The sequence below is a fragment of the Perna viridis genome, chromosome 6, assembly GCF_037379345.1.
Source record: "Perna viridis isolate PV_CMFRI_1.1 ecotype Kerala chromosome 6, ASM3737934v1, whole genome shotgun sequence".
Classification (NCBI taxonomy): domain Eukaryota; kingdom Metazoa; phylum Mollusca; class Bivalvia; order Mytilida; family Mytilidae; genus Perna; species Perna viridis.
In genome coordinates this window covers 32,647,528-32,668,163 of record NC_142450.1, presented here as the reverse complement: position 1 = coordinate 32,668,163, position 20,636 = coordinate 32,647,528, and the positions used below count along the sequence as shown (strand labels likewise).

Genomic DNA, 20,636 nt, shown 5'->3' with positions numbered 1-20,636 from the left:
GACACCTACCGATATTTAAAATGTGTTAAATAACTTGCTCATTCATATCAAAAAATGGCTTCTCCGTAAAATGTGAATTGTTCCGATCCAATGACATTTTAAATTAAGATCACAATGTTTACATTTTCAAATCGGCCATGATTTTGTTACCAAGACGGTTTTCGGTATTTTGACAAAAACAAAGATTTACTGCCTTAAAAATTATTCTGAAGGTTATCTTTCCTACTAAATAATTGTTTATTTTCAAATTCGTGAGAAATTACTTTTTTCCACATACAAATTAAAAAATACAATTATCAGTATTTTGTCAACAATCTGCACTTAGCAACAAAAATGGCAGAATTACAATGCAGTTTCTCGTAAGGAATTACTAAATTCTTTTTGACTGTGCACATCAATCGTAAGTACTGACGTTTGGTTTTTTTTATAAAATGAGAAACGCATAACAAATAAAAATAAAGACAACTCTGCCTTGATAAAAGAACGGCTGAAGAAAATTTGAATTAAATCGAAAATGGGCTTGAACTGACGTTGAGTATAAATAAAGTTTTCGTATCATATTGTATAGTTTAATAGGGGTTGGAATAAATAGGTCTGAAATGAATTAATACTAATAAGATGGAACTTCAGAAGACAACTGCTATTTATTGGAATCAGCTTTATTCAGAAGTCAGTTTAGACAGATTTCATAGTGATTTAAACCTTTAAGACTTTGGTAATCTTAAGGTTTGCCAGAAAACTTCACTATTAAATGAAGAAAAGTGAAGTTATGATATAACTATGATAGAAAAAAACAGGGATGTACATTCATGTAGATTCATTACAAGTTTTAAAAAAAAATAATAATAATTTCTCCAATTCATAAGTCAACAAAACAATCAGATATTTTGAAATCATAATGAGTGGTATGATACATAATTGTTACTTCTAGTACATTAGCTTTCATTTAACAACTCACAAATTTTGAGGAACATTTAGAATAACTTGGTGCAAATTTTAATTCATCAATTAGTTTCTTATCATTGTTATTTATTTACTAGACAAATAGTTTTAGTTGTTAAGAAAGTCCTTAACCAGATATTCAAATTAGCAATTAATATAATATGGAAGCATGCCATAGAAGGTTAGTATTCTGATTATAATAAAAAATAAAAAGAAGTTAAGAAGTGATAATGGCTTTTTCTAGACATACATATAATTCCAAAATAGTTATATTTCTAGATAAAATTCAAGTTAAATATGTAAACTATTCATATAGTTGAAAATTTATGTTTACATTCCATCACATTTGATTCATTATGTACATCCATTAATTAATTGAACAGCAGAAAAAGCCTTAATGAATGAGGATTTGGAATTCAGATTAAAGTTTAAAGATTGGATGGATATACATTGAACAGAACAGTATAAACGCCAGTACATAAATTCTTACGTTGGAATTCAGATTATACAATGTGTAAGAGCTCAAATAAGATGATGGCTGGAAGAAAATATATACCACAATTATATTTTTATTTTATTTACACAAGTATTGTAGCCTGAATGTAGTTCTATGATTAAACTAGGTAATTAAAAGCTATTCAATTCTGAAAGCAAAATTTATTTTATCAAGCAGCTTCTAAATGAAACCCACTTTTGACTACCCTGTCTAAAACTGATGACATATTGAAATAATTTTTAAAAAAATCGAACACCACAATTCTTCGAATTAATATTTGAATTTTAAAATATTACTAATGGAAAAAATAATACTAATCAAATTGTCAGGCCATTAAGATAAATTTCTTGGTTATCAGACCTTTGTTTATTAAATATAATAACTGAAAAACTTCTTTTATTTTTAATACCTAATTCAAGTGAGAAACTGTTTTATTAAAAATTATTAGTAAGAAACCCTTTGAAGGGATGAGTGAAGACTTGAGAACCAAGAAATTAAATACATTTGGCCTTATTATATTTTTTTCAAGTTTATTATCTTTCAGATTGGAAGAATGACCAACAGTCTAACAAACAATCTCTGTAAATACCAAACACAGTCAAGTGTGTTTCTGAATACAATATAGTAAGTGGTTTATAAACACAGTGTAACATGCATTGTCATAAGTCATCATACTTACATGTACATAATGTTGTGGTTTGGGGGCAGCTTGATGTTGGGACGGAGCTTGCTGAGGAGGTGGAGCCTGTTGAGGTAGTGGTCCTGGAAACTCTGAAACTACATCAATTTCACTAATATAAAACCAGATTAAGTACATAAAGTTTTACTGTATAATGTGTAAACAAACCTAATTTTACAACGTAAAAAAATAGGGACATTGGCAAAATTCATAAGCAAATTAAAAATGTCCACAGTGAAAGATAACAGACTGATTTCCAGAGTGGAACAAAAACTCACATTGTATGTGTATGACTAACTTCAAATCTTATATCTCAACATTTCATATACAAGATTCAGCTACATGTCATTGAAAAGTTAAAAATAAAAACATTCAGTGTGACAATTTTACAATAATCATGTAAATGCTCAAGTAATTGTATATTCTTTCACTTTTCTTCACTTACCTGCCTTCAAAATCATTCATTGTTGTTGAAACAGAGTTTAAACCTCGTTTTTTTCCATCATCATATTTTACTTGTATTCTCATACCAACATGTGATAAAAAATAATCCTATGCATTACACCCTACAGATATACATGCTTGTAATTTTTTGAAGGCTGCCTGATTTAAATTTATCTTAATTTGATGTTGTTCTCTACAAATGTAAATCAGGTTGCGCTATAATATCATATATACAAACTTTTTAGCTGGTCATTCAGTTTATCCAAAGATTCCAGAAGTCTTCTCTCCTCAATAGATAAGGCTGAAGGTACTACAAATAAACAATGGAACATAGTTGACAAATACATAAAAAGAAACATGCATCTCATTTCATAAAATTCTCTTGGTATCAAATAATTCTGCATTATTGAAATCATTTGAAGAGGGATAATATACATTCAATACAAAAATATTATGTTGATTCAGGTCTTTTTTTTTCAAAATTACCAGAAACCTATACTTCAGTTCCATCCCATCTTGCCTATAAAAATATATAACTAACAAATCTAATGTGATTCTGCTTCATTTTTAAATGCTTAAAATCTATTTTATTGATACTGTTAAAATTTTCTACAATTCATAGTTCAGCGGCTGGCTTCATAAATAGTCTCAAATTGAAATTTCCTCAAATCCTCCCTCAAGTAAACTTTTGACTTGCATGAAAGTGAAGATTCAAGGAAAATTCGAGATTTTTCAATGAACCAAGGCCCAGGAGAAATTTTGTCAATAGGTCAAAGGATTGACCACCTTCCAAATTACCAGCTAAATGATGATACAGCTACAAAATTGATATACAAACATACCATTAGGGGCAGGTCTGTTAGCACTGATAGGTTTGCCCTGTACATCATTGATAGTATGGTTAATTTGGCTCTCTGACATTGACTGTTGGGCTAACTGTTCAGCCATCAAAAATGCAGTCATACTATCACCAGCTGAAAAAAAAGTGATAATTTGAAAAAAAAGACTTAATGTAAGGCCTTGAGTACTTATACCAGTAGATCAATTTGTTATAAAGGGTTATAGGATTGTGTATTCACCTATCTCCAATCACCATTTTTTCAATATATTCAATGGAATCTAGGTCATGATCAAAACTGTTGGTTAAATTCAACATCGTTTATTTATTACAAAATATGAAAAGGGTACTATATCCACTCCTGTAACATAGATTAATGGAAATCTCTGTATAAATGTACATTATAAAAGTATTATTTTCTAGTTTTTGAGGCTTTTGTGGGTCCGTCAACTCAATAAATTAAATCCCTTACAGAATGCACCCAAACAATATAAATAATTATAGCAGCTATTGCTTAATAACCTGTCACCTGATTGAATCACCACATAAGTTAATACCAAGAAATAAAAGCTTTTTTAAAATATCAAAGAGTTTAAAACTTATCATAATTAAAGGACAATTCACATGTAACTAACCTCCAAGATCCTGCCTTGGCTGATACTGTGGATTACCCTGCTGAGGTTCTAAGTTACTGTTCATTGGACCATGATATGTGATGATCTCTCTCTGCTGTGGCTGCTGCTGTTGTGGTTGTTGGGAAGGTGAATTGTTACCTCCCTTGTTCAGACTGTAAGGGTTTTGTTGCTTCTGTCTTTGAAGCAGGCCATGCCTTCGTTGATAGCCATTTGGATCAGCGCTTTTACGACCACTTTGAAGATTAGAGTTGTTGTAAGTTGTAATTCGTGCCTGTGATGCCATTTGCCCTAATGCAGCGCCATCTATGATGGTATGTGACACTTGTGCTGCTTGCCTAGGTGCAGTAGGCTGTTCAAAGAATGGTGGCTTAACTGGGTCAGAAACTGGGCTGTTGGCAGGGGCAGGAGTCCTTTGTAAGCATGTTCTGACCTTGTCCCACAGAAAGTTTATCTCATCATCAGTTGGTGTGCGATCAATTCTCATTCCATTCTCGTCATACACTGGTCCTTCAAGATACATCCCATTGGTCATGCCCTGTGATGGTGGAGCATTGCTCATGGTTGGCTGTTGATTGTAACCATTAATAGCCATTTCTTGTTTCTGAGGTAGTGAAACTGAGGGTGATGTGGCATAATTCAATCTAGCACCAGGTACAGTGTATATAGTTACTTCAGTAGAAGCAGGCTGAAATTGTGATACTGTATTTTTCGTAGAGTTAGTCACTGGAACTTTTGACATAAAATTGTTATTGACAAATGACACTCGTTTATCCGGTTGAGTGTTTTCTTTATTTCCAACAGGAGTGTTATGTGTAATAATATGTGCAGTAGCTTGTGGTCGTATCGTTGATTTGTGTTTTTGTGATCCAGCACTGCTGACACGACTTTGTGGTTTAACTGTTGTTTCAGTCTCATTAGTTTGTAGATTAGGCTTGGCAGAATATGGTCTCTTCTTAGGAGTTATGTGAACTGTAATAATAATATTGTAAACAGTTTAACATTCACCTTATAAATATACATGTAACAAGCAACTTGTAGCTATTTGTTACCCGCTATCACAAAAAAAAAAGTTGAAAAGCAAAAGTCCCATGACTCCTGCAATATTTGTTGAATCAAAATGATGGCCTAATATGATCATCAACTACAAATGCCAACTTACAATCCTACAAAATTTCAGCAAAATCTTTCCAAAGAGTTACATCCACAAGTTCAAAAGGACAGATGCACCCAAGCATGCTCCAGCAGAAGGACACAAGGACACCAGTATTTATATGTCTCCTTCTGCCTGGCAGCGAGGGACAAAATTATACAAATAGGATATTAACACTTGGAAGCTTAATTTCATGTACCATTTCCTAAACTCATAATCATAAAATCAGTTTCTGTTTGCTTCACTTGTTTGTTTCATGAACTTAAGCATGTACCCACTATGGCAAGAATCAACTTTCCATCAATATTTACAAGCACATGCCAATTCTCTATTATTTAGATACTTTAGGCTGTCAAAGTGACGACAAACTGGATTTTCCCAAACGGACAAATATGGCCTCCACTCAAAACAACAAAATATTTGTAAATGTGAACTTGACCTTTATTTTATTACATTAAACAATATGTTCAAATTTGAAAAGAATCTGAAAAAAAAACTTATCAAACTAATGCATGGATATATAAGCCCCTGTCGCCAGCCGTATGTCCCTAAACTAATAATCTTTTTTTTTCTCCAGATTTAACCATGTAACTAATTTAAACAAGTAAAATTTTTAAGGAAATTGTACATTATGTTGCACTTTGACTTTAGAAATTTCCATGCTAAACTGGAGTATGATGGCACAAGGATATAATCTTCAATACCACATTAACTTAGTTTCAGCATCTTCATTTGTTTATATTATAAAAGAAATTATTTTGACTCATTGACTCAGCTTCAGTAATTACAGAGATAACAAATGACCACAACCTTGTGCTTCATTCACTTTAATTTCTGAGGTCCATAAAAAGGATCTGCAACTTGAACACAAGAGTATGTGTTTATAATTTGTGAATTAACTTTCCCTTCCCATAAGATTTCAATGTACTTAATAACACATTACCAGCGATTCTCTTAGTAAACAGTTTATCTTCATCTTCCATTTCCTCCTCAGCATCATCAGAGTACCGCAGGTCGGCAAAACGAACTGATTTCTTCTTGGGCTGAAATCACAATAAGTATATTTATTATAAAGATAGCAGTGTTTTATCAAATGTACCCAGTGTAATAAATTTCGATAATTCACACTGTGAAATAAATTTGGTAATTTCACTCTCTGACATTCTCCCGCCAAAATGTCACAACATGAATATCAATCCCCTGTTCACAAATAAAATTTGTGTTAAAAAAAGCAATGAATAATGGACGAAATCTATATACATGTATTAAATAGGATAATCAATTGGTTATTGTGAAAGATTTGAAAGTTTAGCACAATCTTTAAATATATGCGTTCTTCGGCACTCATGATCATATTATGGTTATTCACTCTTTCCAATTCATTATTCTATTAGTATAACTCAAAATAACCACTATCTATAGTTTGTTCAGTGTTGCAAAGTCATTTGTAATTCTGTTATATAAATTGTTATTATTTAAAAGATACAGGTAGAAAAATGTGTCTATAGATAAAAAAAGCATAATTATTTGCTAAAAAAAAACCTTTCAATTGTCTTCTATTGTTGTTTTACAATGATACTTAATACATGTACCTACATCCTTCATTTTTGGCATGATGTGACAGTTATAAAAAATTTTTAATGTTAAACCATAATTATTATACAAAATGTTTCTAAAATAACACATTAACCCAGCTTTTTTTATAGATGATGAGGTGCAAGATTTGTATATGTATATAAAACAAATGCAGGTACTTTATTGTATCCGTCAAATCAGATATCAAATTAAGTTATAACTTCCATATTTAAATTATATTTATTTTTATATATATGAATCTGAATTTGTTGGCCTTATTTCCCTCTCTTTTAAAGCATGAAGTCAAAGTGTGAGTATTCATCTTTTTCCTATACTGACGAGTTTTTTCCAAATCACAATTTAACTATCATAATGATCACAACAATCAAGTGTAGTCCTAATTTAAACCCACCTTATTATGTTTCTCTTTTTCATGCAGTAGTTGAGATTTGGCCACTTCCAGACTGTCCTTGATATTCATGCTCCCAGTTGATCCTGCCCTCTTCATTGTTCCAGCTACAGGAAGTTTGGATATTCCAGGCCTTTTCAATATCCCTTTTACTTTCCCTGAATCCATGTCTTCTAACTTTGCTTTTGAGACAGTTTCCAATTCACTGTCATCTTTTGATTTCTGGGTCTGTGAAGCAGGTGCTTTATGTTTACTGATAGTTGGCTTTGGTTGACCTTGACTTTGATCTTGAACCGATGACTGCTTCAGTTGACCTTGACCAGAAAACTGTTTTGGTGTCATAACAGGTTTGTCAGGTAGAACAGATAACTTACTACCTGGCAACACCTGAAGTTTCGGTATATTAGGGTCAGATGTACTGTATTTCTGCTCACTTCCTTTAGTATCAACCTTTGATACAGACAGAACAACAATTGGTTGTGTGACAGGAGTAGATGTTGTTTTAGCACTAGTGATTATTTGGTTAGATAAGCTAGAAGGTATAGTTGTAGTAGGGGAGCTTGGAACAGCTATTTGCTTGCTGGGAATAACTTTCTTTACAACAGTTACAGGCCTTGGAACTCTACTTGGTGGTGGCTCTTGTCGTGTACTAGTAGTGGTATTATCTTCGTAAGTCTGATCGCTACGGTCACTTACAATATCATTGGTGACAGTCTCTAAAAACTCCAGATTTCTGCCAGATGTTTCTGAGGGTTTTCTCAGTGTCACAACTTGAGGTTTTGGCATTCCTACCCCATTTGTCACATGATCATTACTATTACCATTAGTAATATTTGTATTACTCTGTGTATATTGCTGGCCTGTACTATTGGTCCCTTTAGTGAAGGCTGTTGTCGAAGTAACATTTGTCAGTGTACTGCGCTGAGTATACAAATTTGAATTTGTAACCATCCTACTAGAATTCTGAGATACTATCTCTTGTTGTTGGCGGTGACTTGAATCTACAGGTGAAGGAGTTGCCCAAGCCCTAAGTTGAACTTTGGGCCTATCGGCAGCTGGCTTAGATGTAGAATTTTCTGCAACTGGTACATTATTTGAAACAGTTGAATTTATATCGTAAGAGTCAATCTTCCCATTTACATAAGTTTGAGTTTCTCTTTTATACCCATTTTCAATATTATTTTGTACTGCTTGATAATGGCCATTGTCCTGAGCCCTATAAGGAGGAACTATATTAATAGGAGAACCCTGTTTATGTTCAAATATATTCCTGTCATATCCACTATGATGACCATTTATACTACTTAGATCATTCCGTGTACTGTACTTATTAATGAATTGTTGATTTGTATCAGTCACTGTCGGCTCATTATCATTATTATTAGTCAAATCACAACTCCGTCGTAATGAGTCCTCTGAATCTTCCAAGCTGTCAACACTTGAAAGACTCTCTGATCGTTGAATATTCTGATTTCCAGATTCAACATCAAAACCATGTACTCCTCGATCTTTGGCTATTTCCTGCTTTATTGCATCATTAAATTCATTCAATGTTCTTTGTTGTTGATCGACAAGAAGTTGTTGCTGCTTTTCAAGTTGTTGTTCAAATAAACTTCGACTATTGTTAAGATTCCGTAGACTGTTGTTATGGAGATAGTTCTGACTGTTGTCATGGTGTTTGTCAGCTGACTGATGACCTGATGTAGAGTATTTGTTAACATAAGGTCGATTTAAAGGATCAGGACTGTATAACTGAGTACTGAATGGCGAGGAATGATGTTTGGCACCCTGTTTTCCTCCAGATAATGATCCTCGGACTAATTTTAATGTCTCCTCTAAGGTTCTGTGTTGTTTTGGAGACCTTTTCCCTAAAAAACAATATCTAAAGTTAATACTTCACACCTAATCAATGTGCAAGTATCAAATATACAAATATAGATGTTTTATAAAAATAGCTAGAAAAATGATACTGCAAAAAAAATCAAAGTTCATTATCAAGGTATCAGAATGCCTATAAATTATCAATCAAGGTGTAACTATTCAAATTTCATTTGGAGTCTTTTTAATGGTCTACTTGTAATCAATTAATTATTCACAAAGAGGAATGTGATTACTTTTGATAGAACCAATAATTAATATGATCATTTAGCTTCTAATATAACTTTCAATAAACCAATCTTACAATTCATGAATCAAATCTGGTAAAAAATATTTGAAGTAATGAAATATCAGTAGGCATAAGATTTTGATCATCAAATATTAATAATTTGTTCTATCAGTGACAGACCATAATTTGCATCAAAACCTATTGAATTACTTGTGAATAAATTGACAATAACTTATACACTCAACAAAGAATGATTTACATCCATGGATTCATTTCTTTTTCATTTTTTGTTTTTTTGGCAATTATCATCAAGGAATGTGAGATACATTGTATGTAGGTGTAGAATGATGTTCTGTGTCCCAATCATTTGTTAACACTTTTCCTCCATTTTCAAAGAGACAATTGTGTTTATTGCACAAACTGTACTAATTTTAGGATACTCAAAAATATACAGAAAAATGTTATATATTATATCATATTGCTATCATACATGTATTCATTTGTATTTTGTGTGTTGCTAAGTAGTATAATGGCTTCAAATTGAAATAGTTATCAACTTTATTAGCCCCGTGCAGGTCCGGGTGTTAAAAGAATAGGCCTGCAGCAGCACAAAGCTTGTCGTAAAAGGCGACTAAATAGTGCTCACAACCTTAGCCAGGGGGCTGGGGTGCTCTACCCACAGAGCAACTGGGATGTGTGCCCCAGGTGGTGGAATGGGGTACCCCTGGCGTGTTACATGCTGGGGTTGTCAGGTTATAATACGGAAAAACCTGACCGCAAACCATAGTGGTGCACCGTGTTGGGAAAGATGCCAAGTTCCTCGCACGTTAAAGAACCCTACTGTGATATTCTCCCATAGTAGGAACCATAGGGCTCCGCCACAGGAGGCTAAATTGCCCGACCCTACCCACCTCTCCCTATTTCCAGTGGCAATCAAAATTTGTCGACCCCATTGTCCTTGTGTCCCATCCCTTTTTCATTTTATCATCATTTCATGTTCATTTTATCATCAATTTCATGTTCATCGTCTGAATATAGCTGAAATATTGCTGCTCAGACATTAAACCCCAACAAACAAACAAACAAACAATCAACTTTATTATACTTAACTGTATATACCACCTTAACTGTATATACCCCACCAGTAATTATTTTTTTACAAAAAGCTGTGTGTATCAAATTGTCATAAGGTATGATGTCACAATGTAATTCTAGGTTACAATGTCATTATTTATGACTGATTTACTCTTAAAACTTGTAGTGAAATCAACTACACAATTTGTTTTACCAGGGTGATTCCATTAATACACTTTTAACTGTTTAGGTTGAAACTCTTTTTTTTTCTAAGAAATTGAAAAAGTTTTGTTTATTGGTTGTGTTTGCTTCAACCAATCACCTGTCTTCTTTACAATTATGATTCATGTTAAAACTATTATTACCACTACTACTGTTGCTGGTTTTACTGGATGGTCGGCTACTGACATGAGAACGTTGAAACTTCTCAGTCGCTTCCCTTTGTTCTTCTCTACGTCGATTTAGGATTGATTGCCTTCGTTTTTCTTCTCTTTGTGCTTCCAATTTACGCTTCACAGCCTGAGCTCTAAAATACAAAAAAAAATCTATTTTAAGCCATAAATTCTTTAAATGATTTTTTTTGTAGGTATTTAAATTCAAGCAAATGCAATATCTTAATCAGAACATTGTAATTTTTTAACAATGAAATGTTCCAATTGCAAAGTCACTAACAAGTTACTGTTTTATCTTTTATTCCATTTTTAGTTACTTGAAAGGGTCGCTTGACCATTTTGTCATATTATCTAGGACCTGCATGTATAACAGACTTTAAAGTGATAAAGAAGAACAGGCAGAATATATAAATATGTAAACCCCCAGTTCATTTTTAGAACCCCCACACAACAGAAAAATTTCTAAAAGGGGACATTTTAATGAACACTATGGTCTGTTAAACCTGTGTATGTGAATTCAACCCATTCTGTACACAGATTAACCCTAACATGTGGGATACAAGGATTTTCAATAATATAACAAGATCCTTTACATACACTTGGTATCCACTATAATCCATTCTCTAGGCCTACGTACATGAATCAGACTCTAGCAACCAAAGTATGTCCATCACAAATAGACAATCTCTTTTATATCTAATGATTATTGCTTTTTTCAAGTGTGAAATCCTAAACAACACAGGAATATAAACTCTAGTCTATGTAATTGTACAAATTATATCCTATTTATTTGATATCATGTCATGACAACATTAAACATCCAGAAATATTGAGTGGAAGGAGATTGACAGGTTCCGAATGAGTCAGCTGTGTCGTTCTTGGTAAAATAAAAATTCTCTGTGTAAATTGTCACTTGTACCTTCATTTTGACTCAAAAATTACTTTATTCACGCTTTGAGTCCTCGTACAGTTGTTTTATATCAAAGACATTTACTGTAAAGTCAAGTTGAGGTATCTGATTTCATGGACAGAGATGGGCCTTATTACTTTCAATGTAATTGATTAAATTACAATTACTTTGTCAAATGTATAATTAAATTAAATTAATGATTACTGCATTTCTGAAATTGACTAAATCAATGATTACATTGGCAATTAATCATGATTACATCTGATTACAATGAATTTGCAAATAACTATGAATTAATTGAAAGGGTTGGAACATTTTGTTTATGTTATTTGTATTTTTCATAAGGCCTTAAATTCTTTGAATTTAACAGGTAATATTATTATTTTTTTTAAAATAGTAGAACATCAACTTTACCAATTTACTAAACCACATAGATCTATAAAATATGTATCAGCTAAATATAATAATTTGTGACTTTCACTTGAATTTTTAAGAACCATTGCACTTGATCATCATCAATCTTTGAAATGTTTAAAATTAAAGTCTGCATCGGTTTGGTGGGAATATTTTCCCCTTTTAGCCAAGGGCATTTGCAATGAGAGGATAAAATTTAATATACCCTTTGTACTTCTTATCAAATTCATTACAACAATTGTATATGATCTTTTGATAGCTCTTACAAACATTTTTTTCATTAGAATAATTAGATTTTGTTTGCTTGTTGGTATTGAATTAACATTTTCTAATATCATCACAAAAAAGGAAGAAAAAACAAATGAAAAATTTACACAAATTAACAGTCATTTTACTCTTTTTGTTTTTGTTATTGGTATTGAATGCATTATCCATCGACACCATTTGAGGCTTTAATATTTCCAGTGTAATCATAAAGTAATCAGAATTACAGAGTATCATGAAAAGTAATTGATTAAATTAAATTACATGTAATCAGATTTTTGGCTGATTAATGATTACAATGACTACTTGAAGAAATCTAATCAATTACAGCTGATTAACGATTACAATTACACCATCTCTGTTCATGGATACATGATTTATCAATGGTTTGTTGGAGCTGTCAAATCAATGAACCATCCAGTGTAAGACATCCTGTTTGTCACCACAAAAGGCAACTAAGTAAAAACCTGATAAAATTCTTTAAATAGAAGCTAGCGTAAATTATAGCTTTTCTTAGAACAACAAGTTTTAAAGATATTTAGAAAAATATACCTCTTGATTAAAAAATTTGAAAAATGATTTACTCATGACATGTGGGATATTAAATGCTATGATGATCATTAATATTAATTATAACCGAAGCTCGAAAATACAAAAATTTGTACAGGTATCTTAAATCACAAAAATGTTCATAGTAAAATTTCTATCATCTCTTTTAGAAGCATTTGGTTACACACAGTAAGTGATATTAAAGATGAACCACAAGGGGTAACATGAATAGAGAGTTTACCTCTTGTCAATTACTGTAAGATCAAGATTTAGTATCATAAGCATTTCCTGTACAATGCTATAAAAAAATCAACTTTTGAAATTGAGTGTGGAATATTGTGATCTACTGTGGGGATAAATGGCTAACTGAGCTGTACTAAGATTAAGTGAACACTTCACAATGCAGAACACTAGCTTATCCTTATGTTATGAAAGTCCATGTTGATGGATTCCAACTTTTTCTATAAAAACACAGCAGGTTATCAGGACAAGTTGGAAATTATCCTTTATAAAGGTAATGCACATGTAGAGGCATTAAGCCAAGTATACCATTTAAATAGTTCAAGGATTTGTTTTGGAGTTAGTTTCCATTAAAAACCTTCAAGGATATAAACCAAAGTTACATCAAAACCCTTCACCAATTCCTACTAGAGTCAGCTTGCATTAAAACCCTTCACCAATTCCTACTAGAGTCTACTAAACCCTTCAAAGATTTATTCTTGAGTTTACATTAAATATAACCTGTTTAACTGATAAAGTCAATTGTTGTGTAATCTTAGGCTCTAAACTGGTAACAATACAAACAGAGATTGATCAACAGAATATATATTTGATGACAGAACATTGACTAAGACATGAATTAATTACTTATTGGCATAATGGAGTAATATATATGTATAACTATTTTAATCTTAATATTTAATCAGATTTTATTTTTGTTGCACAAAAATTACATAACAACTATCATAAGTCCCATTAATGATTGTGTGGAATGTTTTGTAACTAGGTGGATTGCCTGTAATTGGTTGTTTGATTAAGATGACAAAATATAAAAAACTAAGATTTCAAATATTACCCTCTTATCAAATCCACTGTTATCTATCTTATAGTAAAAAAAATATCTTTCTAGGTAAAAAGGTTTGTTCTTTATATATCAAAATCAGCTCCCCCTCCCCCTCCAAAAAAATGAAAAAAAAATAGAAAATAACTCTTCACTATTTCACAACAAAGATATAATGGTCACAACAATTTCTGGAAAAAAAATATTCAGTTGTATTGAAAATTTACCTTTTAAACTTCACAGAAAACAGATCATGTACATGTAATTATGGCCATCAGCTTCCTAATACTCATGTGTATGTCATTTTTTCAACATTTAAATTTACATAATAGAACTTTTGAAAAAAGTTGAAATTATGAATAAATTTTGCAAGAAACTAGTTCTTGTCAAGCTACCCATTTATGGTACATTGTACATTTACATTTGATAATTTTTCATAAATTTAAGGTTAGCAAATAGATTTGTAGATGTCATTTGCATACTTGACAAATTGAGTACTAGCATTCTAATTAAGATTGAGGATGACAAGTTTTCATAATTACATACAGTACTACATGTATACAGTTTTTCTTCCATTCTATTTCAACTGTTTCAAAAATCTGAATAAATCACAATTGAATGTTTCAAAAAATGTCTGAGCATACATGAAAAATATAGGCCATCAATGTGGTATTGATACTCTGAAAGCTGAAATATTGTCCAATGGAAGTCAACATTTTTTGTTAATACAACACTTACAACATATGTTAAAATGTGAACCTGTTTCTATTTAACAATGGGTATAATGTGTGGAGTATGGAATAATGTCCTTAATAAATTCCCAGTTATGAACTTTCCCCAAGATGATGAGTAATTTACCTGAGTATATGAGTAGAGTACTCGGGCAGTTTCTCTATAAATCCGACACTTTTGATAAGATTATTTAAGTTATGTTGGATAGGCAGATTTGATGAATCCAAACTGCTGTTTAATCTCATCCGTTGTTCCTTCCTTTCAATGATTTCATCTATACACTTTGGGAATCTTATTTTCACAAATCCATTTGAATTCATCATGAATTTTTATCCTAAATGCACTTGTATGTTAAAAGCTAAACCTCTGGTAAATGTTATAATCACATAAGTCCAAATGAGAGGTCAACTAAATTTCTTTTGGAAATCTATGTCCTACTTGAACCACAAGTTATAATTCACATCTTTAGTTATGATATTTGAAAGAAAAAGTATTAGGACCCTCATTATTTAAATAAAAACCTAAATTCCTTGTAAGTGAATAATTCAAACATCTTAAATTCAAGCAGTGATTTTTTTAATTATTTATCTATACAGACACTAGGTCCTCCTGGTGCAAACAAATATTTAAAGCAATGAAACAAAATGATTTAAGAAAATAAATGTTTTAACGAACCAATATACAACATTAGTATGACAGGATTATTAATATTAAATCTCCCACTTTCATATTAGCTCCATAACTCTTAGTCTGAACAATTACTGCATTTAGATTTAATAATCCAGCAGTAAATTAATGTGAATACAGATCAATTAATCCTTCACTGCTGGACAGAGCTGTAATCCTCGGAATACTTTCTGACAAGCGTTTAATGCACTCCCCCAGCGTACCTTCCTTAGAAACATTAAAGAGATTTAATATACGTAGGTTCTATGGTGCACCATAAAAACAACACTAGTTTAAATCTCTCCATTTCATCACACAATTGAGACTATTCTCTGCCATTCAAGTTATCAGTGTCAAAATAAATTGATTTCATTCGTACAAGTGTAATCTCGTCTTTAAGAAGTATATGGGGAATAAATTTGTCAATTTAGTATACCATTCTATGTATATAATCTTCCATTATTCTGTCTTATATCATCTGACAATAGACAAAGATCTGTGCATGCCTTTACATCTTTTATAAACTACTTCTATTGAGGAGTATTGAAGGTATGGACAAGATATATTGATCAAATACAACAATGTGTTGAAATACACATGTATATGACTATTAATTAAATGGAATACCCTTTGTAAGTATAGACTTGAACAAAATATTCAAAATCTTTTTAAACATATTTCCATAAGCTAACCTTTTCTAAAAATGAATGAATTTATTTCATTAGAATGATAAATGAGTTCTACTGAAGTTTTTTGAATAACAAAATATAAAAGAAAGTTTAATAGATTTTTTTACTTTAAAAAGTTATTGTAAAGTGACTGTATACCAGAACCACATGTATTTTGTTAAAGATTTACACTCTGGGCATGTTTCCAAATACCTTAAAAGTCTAAAGCCACCAAGCTTCAATGACTAATTGACATATCTAACTAAAGAAGACAACACAATTTTTTTTATACATACATGTACATTTTAGAATGACACAAATATTTACAAAACCACTTTGAAGGAGTATCATCATCATAACTTCTACCATTCAGAAATGGTTTGATACTCAACATTTACCTAGTATGCAAAACTGTTTCTGCATGCACAGTTATTTAAAAAGGTTTTCACAAAAACATGAAGCTTTATGCATTGTCAGGCTAGGTATTTCCCCACTTGTGCAAAATAACAAAAAATCGTCATTCTGCACCTTTCAAAAGCAATACATTATGTACCTACAACTTCTCGACCCAAAAGACTTTTGTACAGCTCTCCAAGCTGAGGCAGGAAAGTCCTCATTTATTTTCCAGTATCCCTTACAGTTTTTGAGATACATGTATATATAGAAATTGTTGACTTGACCCCTGTGGTCTAAAAATAGCAACAGCCCCCATGTTTCATGCTTAATCTACATAATCAACACAATATTCAAAGTAGATACAAGTAATTGAGTATGCTGGTGACATGGTTTGGTATTAATCCACTTAGTGGATTCAGAGGAAAATTTTAAACAAAAGTTATCAATGACAGTACACAACACAGGATGAAAAACACAGAGATGGCAAAACCACACATGACCTAGCACTATATTACTACATTATCCCATCTATAAAAAGCCACCAACCAATTTTATAAATCAATAAAATTGATGTGATGAAATTGGGACAGACAGAGTAACAGACATATGAACAAGCAAGGGGAATCCAATATAAAAGTACCTGTTGTCTTTGAGGTGTATATTCTGTAGACCTTTTGTTAACCAAATACCCTATTGTTCTTCCCAAAACATATAGGAGGAGCTAAGAAACTCTTGAAAAATGCAGATAAAGTACTTTCACTAAGTGTAGTACAAAGGAAGGAGTCCCAAATTTTACCTGAAACTTACCAAGGTCAACAACATGATTTTAAAAATGTCCTGGAAATAGGTTTTGATAGTAGACCATAAGAAAATAACAGTTTTATTGGAATATTTATTTTCAGGCAATCAATTATTCAGTATGAACATTTTGAAAATGGAAAAAATACTCCCTTCAGAATAAACATGTACATGTAACATACATCATACCAGATCATGTCTAGGTATAGTAAAAAATAGCACAGAAGGAAACATAAGGGATCCCATGAAGTAATTTTATCATAAAGCAAGCTACATGAAGTAAAGACACTGCGAGAACAATGTATAGAAAAGGCAAAATATCCCATTAAGAATAAGGAAGGCAAAGGACTATAATTACTTTTTATCAAATTGCCCTAGAGAGGGAACCAGGAAGCCATTCATAAGACCTTTCAGAGCTGTTCTTGAATACTTTAAAACAACTTATTTTGGCAAGTTATTTATTTTTGCTGACTTTACAGCTATGAATTCAAGCACATCTTTGTAAAAGTGTTGGGCTCAAAATTAAGTTGAGGCAAAACTGGATTGACATACTAAATTACATAACTAATTGTCAGCAAAATAAAATGGTTTACAGCATTGTACCTTTCTTCAATACTCATGGCTTAATTCAATATGTATACATACTTGCGCCTACGATTTGTTTCTAGCTGTAGTTTCTTGGCTCTAGCAATGGCATCATCATGGTGGTTTTCATTCAAGTGCTTCAGATGTTCTACCTGCTGTTGTTCTATTGCTTTGTATGTTTTACTGAATTGTTATTTAAGGAAAAAAGCTAAGTAACATTGCATAATAATACATGTATTTATTAACATTTGGTTAAAATAAATATGCTGCCTTTAATGGCTGCCTTTATTATCACAGACAAACACAGGAAAAAACGTAAAGTGAATAAAATAACTTAGGCTTAGCAAACACTATGGTTTAATATCAGAACAAATGTAGTATCACTGACTGTAAAATCTAAAGCTTATTGAAAAATTGCTGACCTTTGACATACATGTACGTGTTATAAACATGTACATGTATGTACTGTTCAACTTAATTATATACCTTTCAGTGGCAAGGAGAGTTCAAATGTTCAAGTTTTAAGATGAAAAGTACATGTATATAATTCTCTGATCACTGAAGACTTATTTGACAACTTGATTTATAATTTATATTTTGAACAAAAAAGTCAATTAAAGAATTAAAATTAAACCAAAAAGGGTAGAAACATTTAAATTGTTGTGACAGGGTAATATGTTCATTGTGACTTAAACCTTGAAATTCAGTGCAGGTCTTGTATATTTAATATAATGCCTGTATTGTCCAAAAACATAACAACCTAATTATCAAACCAGAAAATACATGTTTTTCTATTTAGGTAAGCCTGTAAGGTACTTTTTTGGTTTAAAAAATAGGAAATCAGGAATAACTTGAAAGACTTTATAGATATATTGACCTACATGTAAAACATGCAAAACTAAACAGTACCAAGATTCATATTTTTTCCAATTGGAAAAAAATACTTTTAACAAGAAAATATTAAACAAGAATATTACACTTAACTTAGAAAACCAATGAAAACAAATACATGTATTGACAGTTTTATGAAATTTATCAATGAAAAAACATACAAAATTAATTAGTACCAAGATCCTTATTTTTTTCAAATGAAAAAATAATTCTTTTTTTTTCACCCAATAGATGTAAAAAAAAAACTAAAACACCTGTAAAAATGTGGTGGTAAATGCCATTAAGAAGAAAAAATAAGGTTCATTACACAAAAAATGCAGTATTTTATGGACAATCAAACTAGATTTTAATCCACCAAATTAAAAACTGTGATAAAATTGCTTCATTCTAACTTTTCATTTATTTTTTCTGCATCAAACTGAAATGTTATTAAACTTGAAAAATATTTAGATATAAATTGTCATGTAAGCAGTGGAATTATTAAACTACAGGCATATTTTGAAATAGTTGACAACAGTGCATTAGGGGACAACACTAAAACCATCTCCACTGTGAAGAATTAGTGGTGACAGAATTGTACAATGTGTATAGGGCTACCCTGATTTTCAAATCCTAGTTACATGTATACTGTTAAATGTTTCCCTAAATGAAAAAGCAAAAGCAAACCTTGAAAAAAGTTAGAAACCGATTAAGCTAGAAATACTGCAAGAAAGCTCACGAAGAGAATACCTACCACTTCAAATGGACTTCATTCAAAAATAAATATATTGCATTATCTCCTATTGGCGTCATCTAATAGTAATTTTTATATTCTTTCATGCACATCTACATATAATACCCAACCTTCCCATAAAATTTCATCAAAATCCACGTAGCAGTATAGGAGGAGTTACACTTAAAAGGTTTTACCATGTAAAACCCTTGATTAATATTATCTCCGTTTGGAGTCCTCGCACAGTAATTATATTCCTTCATGCACATCTTCATATGATACCCAACCTTCCTATACAATTTCATCAAAATCCTTTGAGTGGTTTAGGAGAAGTTGTACTTACAAGAAATGTGGACAGAAGGACAGACAGACAGTGTGATTCCTGTATACATGATTCCCCCAAACTTTGCTTGTGGGAGGTATAATAATGTCTTTATTTCTCCTATAAATGTAGTCTTATTGATTAACAATTCCAATAAAAAGAAAAAAACCAAAGTACTGCTTCAAAACTCAATGTCCCTTTTTTCTCATCTCAATAACTAGTTCTATTCAAGAAAGAAGTTGAGGAACAAAAGAGCAATCCTTATATAGATCTGAAATAATTGTTGTCAAACTCAGTTAGTGAAGACTTTTATTGACTGAAGAGGTAAATTACTACTAGGGAAGATGAAAAGGCATTTATAAATGGAAATCAATTCATATTAGAAATGGTTAACCAATTAGTGAGAACTTAACAAAATTGTTTACCATGGAAAGGGAAGTAACTCAATTTAAATTCCTTGTAAAATAAAAAGTATCATTAAATTGTCTTAAATGTGCCTTACCACATTAATTCACTGTTAGTTTTACATACACTCCTATACCATTCAATTTCTATTTCATATACACAGATTTCTATAATATTCTCTCTGTTTACCCTGGTATGCACCTTTTATTACATTTATATCATGTCCATGTATATGTTATGAAAATGTTTTGTAGCACTACAGCTAAAATATTACAGGTTATTTCCAATAAATACATATTGCCCCAAATTGAAAGATAAAAAGCAGTCTACGTATTTGTTGTAACATGGAATTTTATAATTTTGACTGGGCGTATAATAGTTGGCTTGTATATAAATGTCATTCTTTGTCATTTCAAACTTAGGCAGGAAAGTGTCTATCAGCACTGCAAAAAAGAAACATATTCACACAATTACAAATGTACAAGTAAAATAAACTAGCATTCTAACACACTGACTATATCCA

At 31.4% G+C, this 20,636-nt stretch overlaps 1 protein-coding gene across 5 annotated transcripts in view; it reads right to left on the bottom strand.

Moving 5' to 3' along the window:
- LOC148614608 (uncharacterized) overlaps positions 1-20,636 on the bottom strand; it is a 30,189-nt gene that overhangs the window by 4,529 nt on the left and 5,024 nt on the right. For 2 of the 5 annotated variants that reach the window (XM_088588808.1, XM_088588805.1), the window contains exons 1-8: positions 14,797-15,728; positions 10,715-10,875; positions 7,172-9,036; positions 6,128-6,227; positions 4,035-5,003; positions 3,404-3,535; positions 2,800-2,871; positions 2,118-2,215 (exon numbers count right to left, since the gene is read on the bottom strand). In XM_088588808.1, the coding sequence (XP_088444934.1) occupies positions 2,118-2,215; positions 2,800-2,871; positions 3,404-3,535; positions 4,035-5,003; positions 6,128-6,227; positions 7,172-9,036; positions 10,715-10,875; positions 14,797-14,993 (3,594 nt within the window). In that variant the 5' untranslated portion in view covers positions 14,994-15,728. Of the gene's footprint in view, positions 1-1,432; positions 1,481-2,117; positions 2,216-2,799; positions 2,872-3,403; positions 3,536-4,034; positions 5,004-6,127; positions 6,228-7,171; positions 9,037-10,714; positions 10,876-14,796; positions 15,730-17,843; positions 17,967-20,636 lie in introns of those variants that run through there. The other 3 variants (XM_088588806.1, XM_088588804.1, XM_088588807.1) reach the window with 3 other exon arrangements.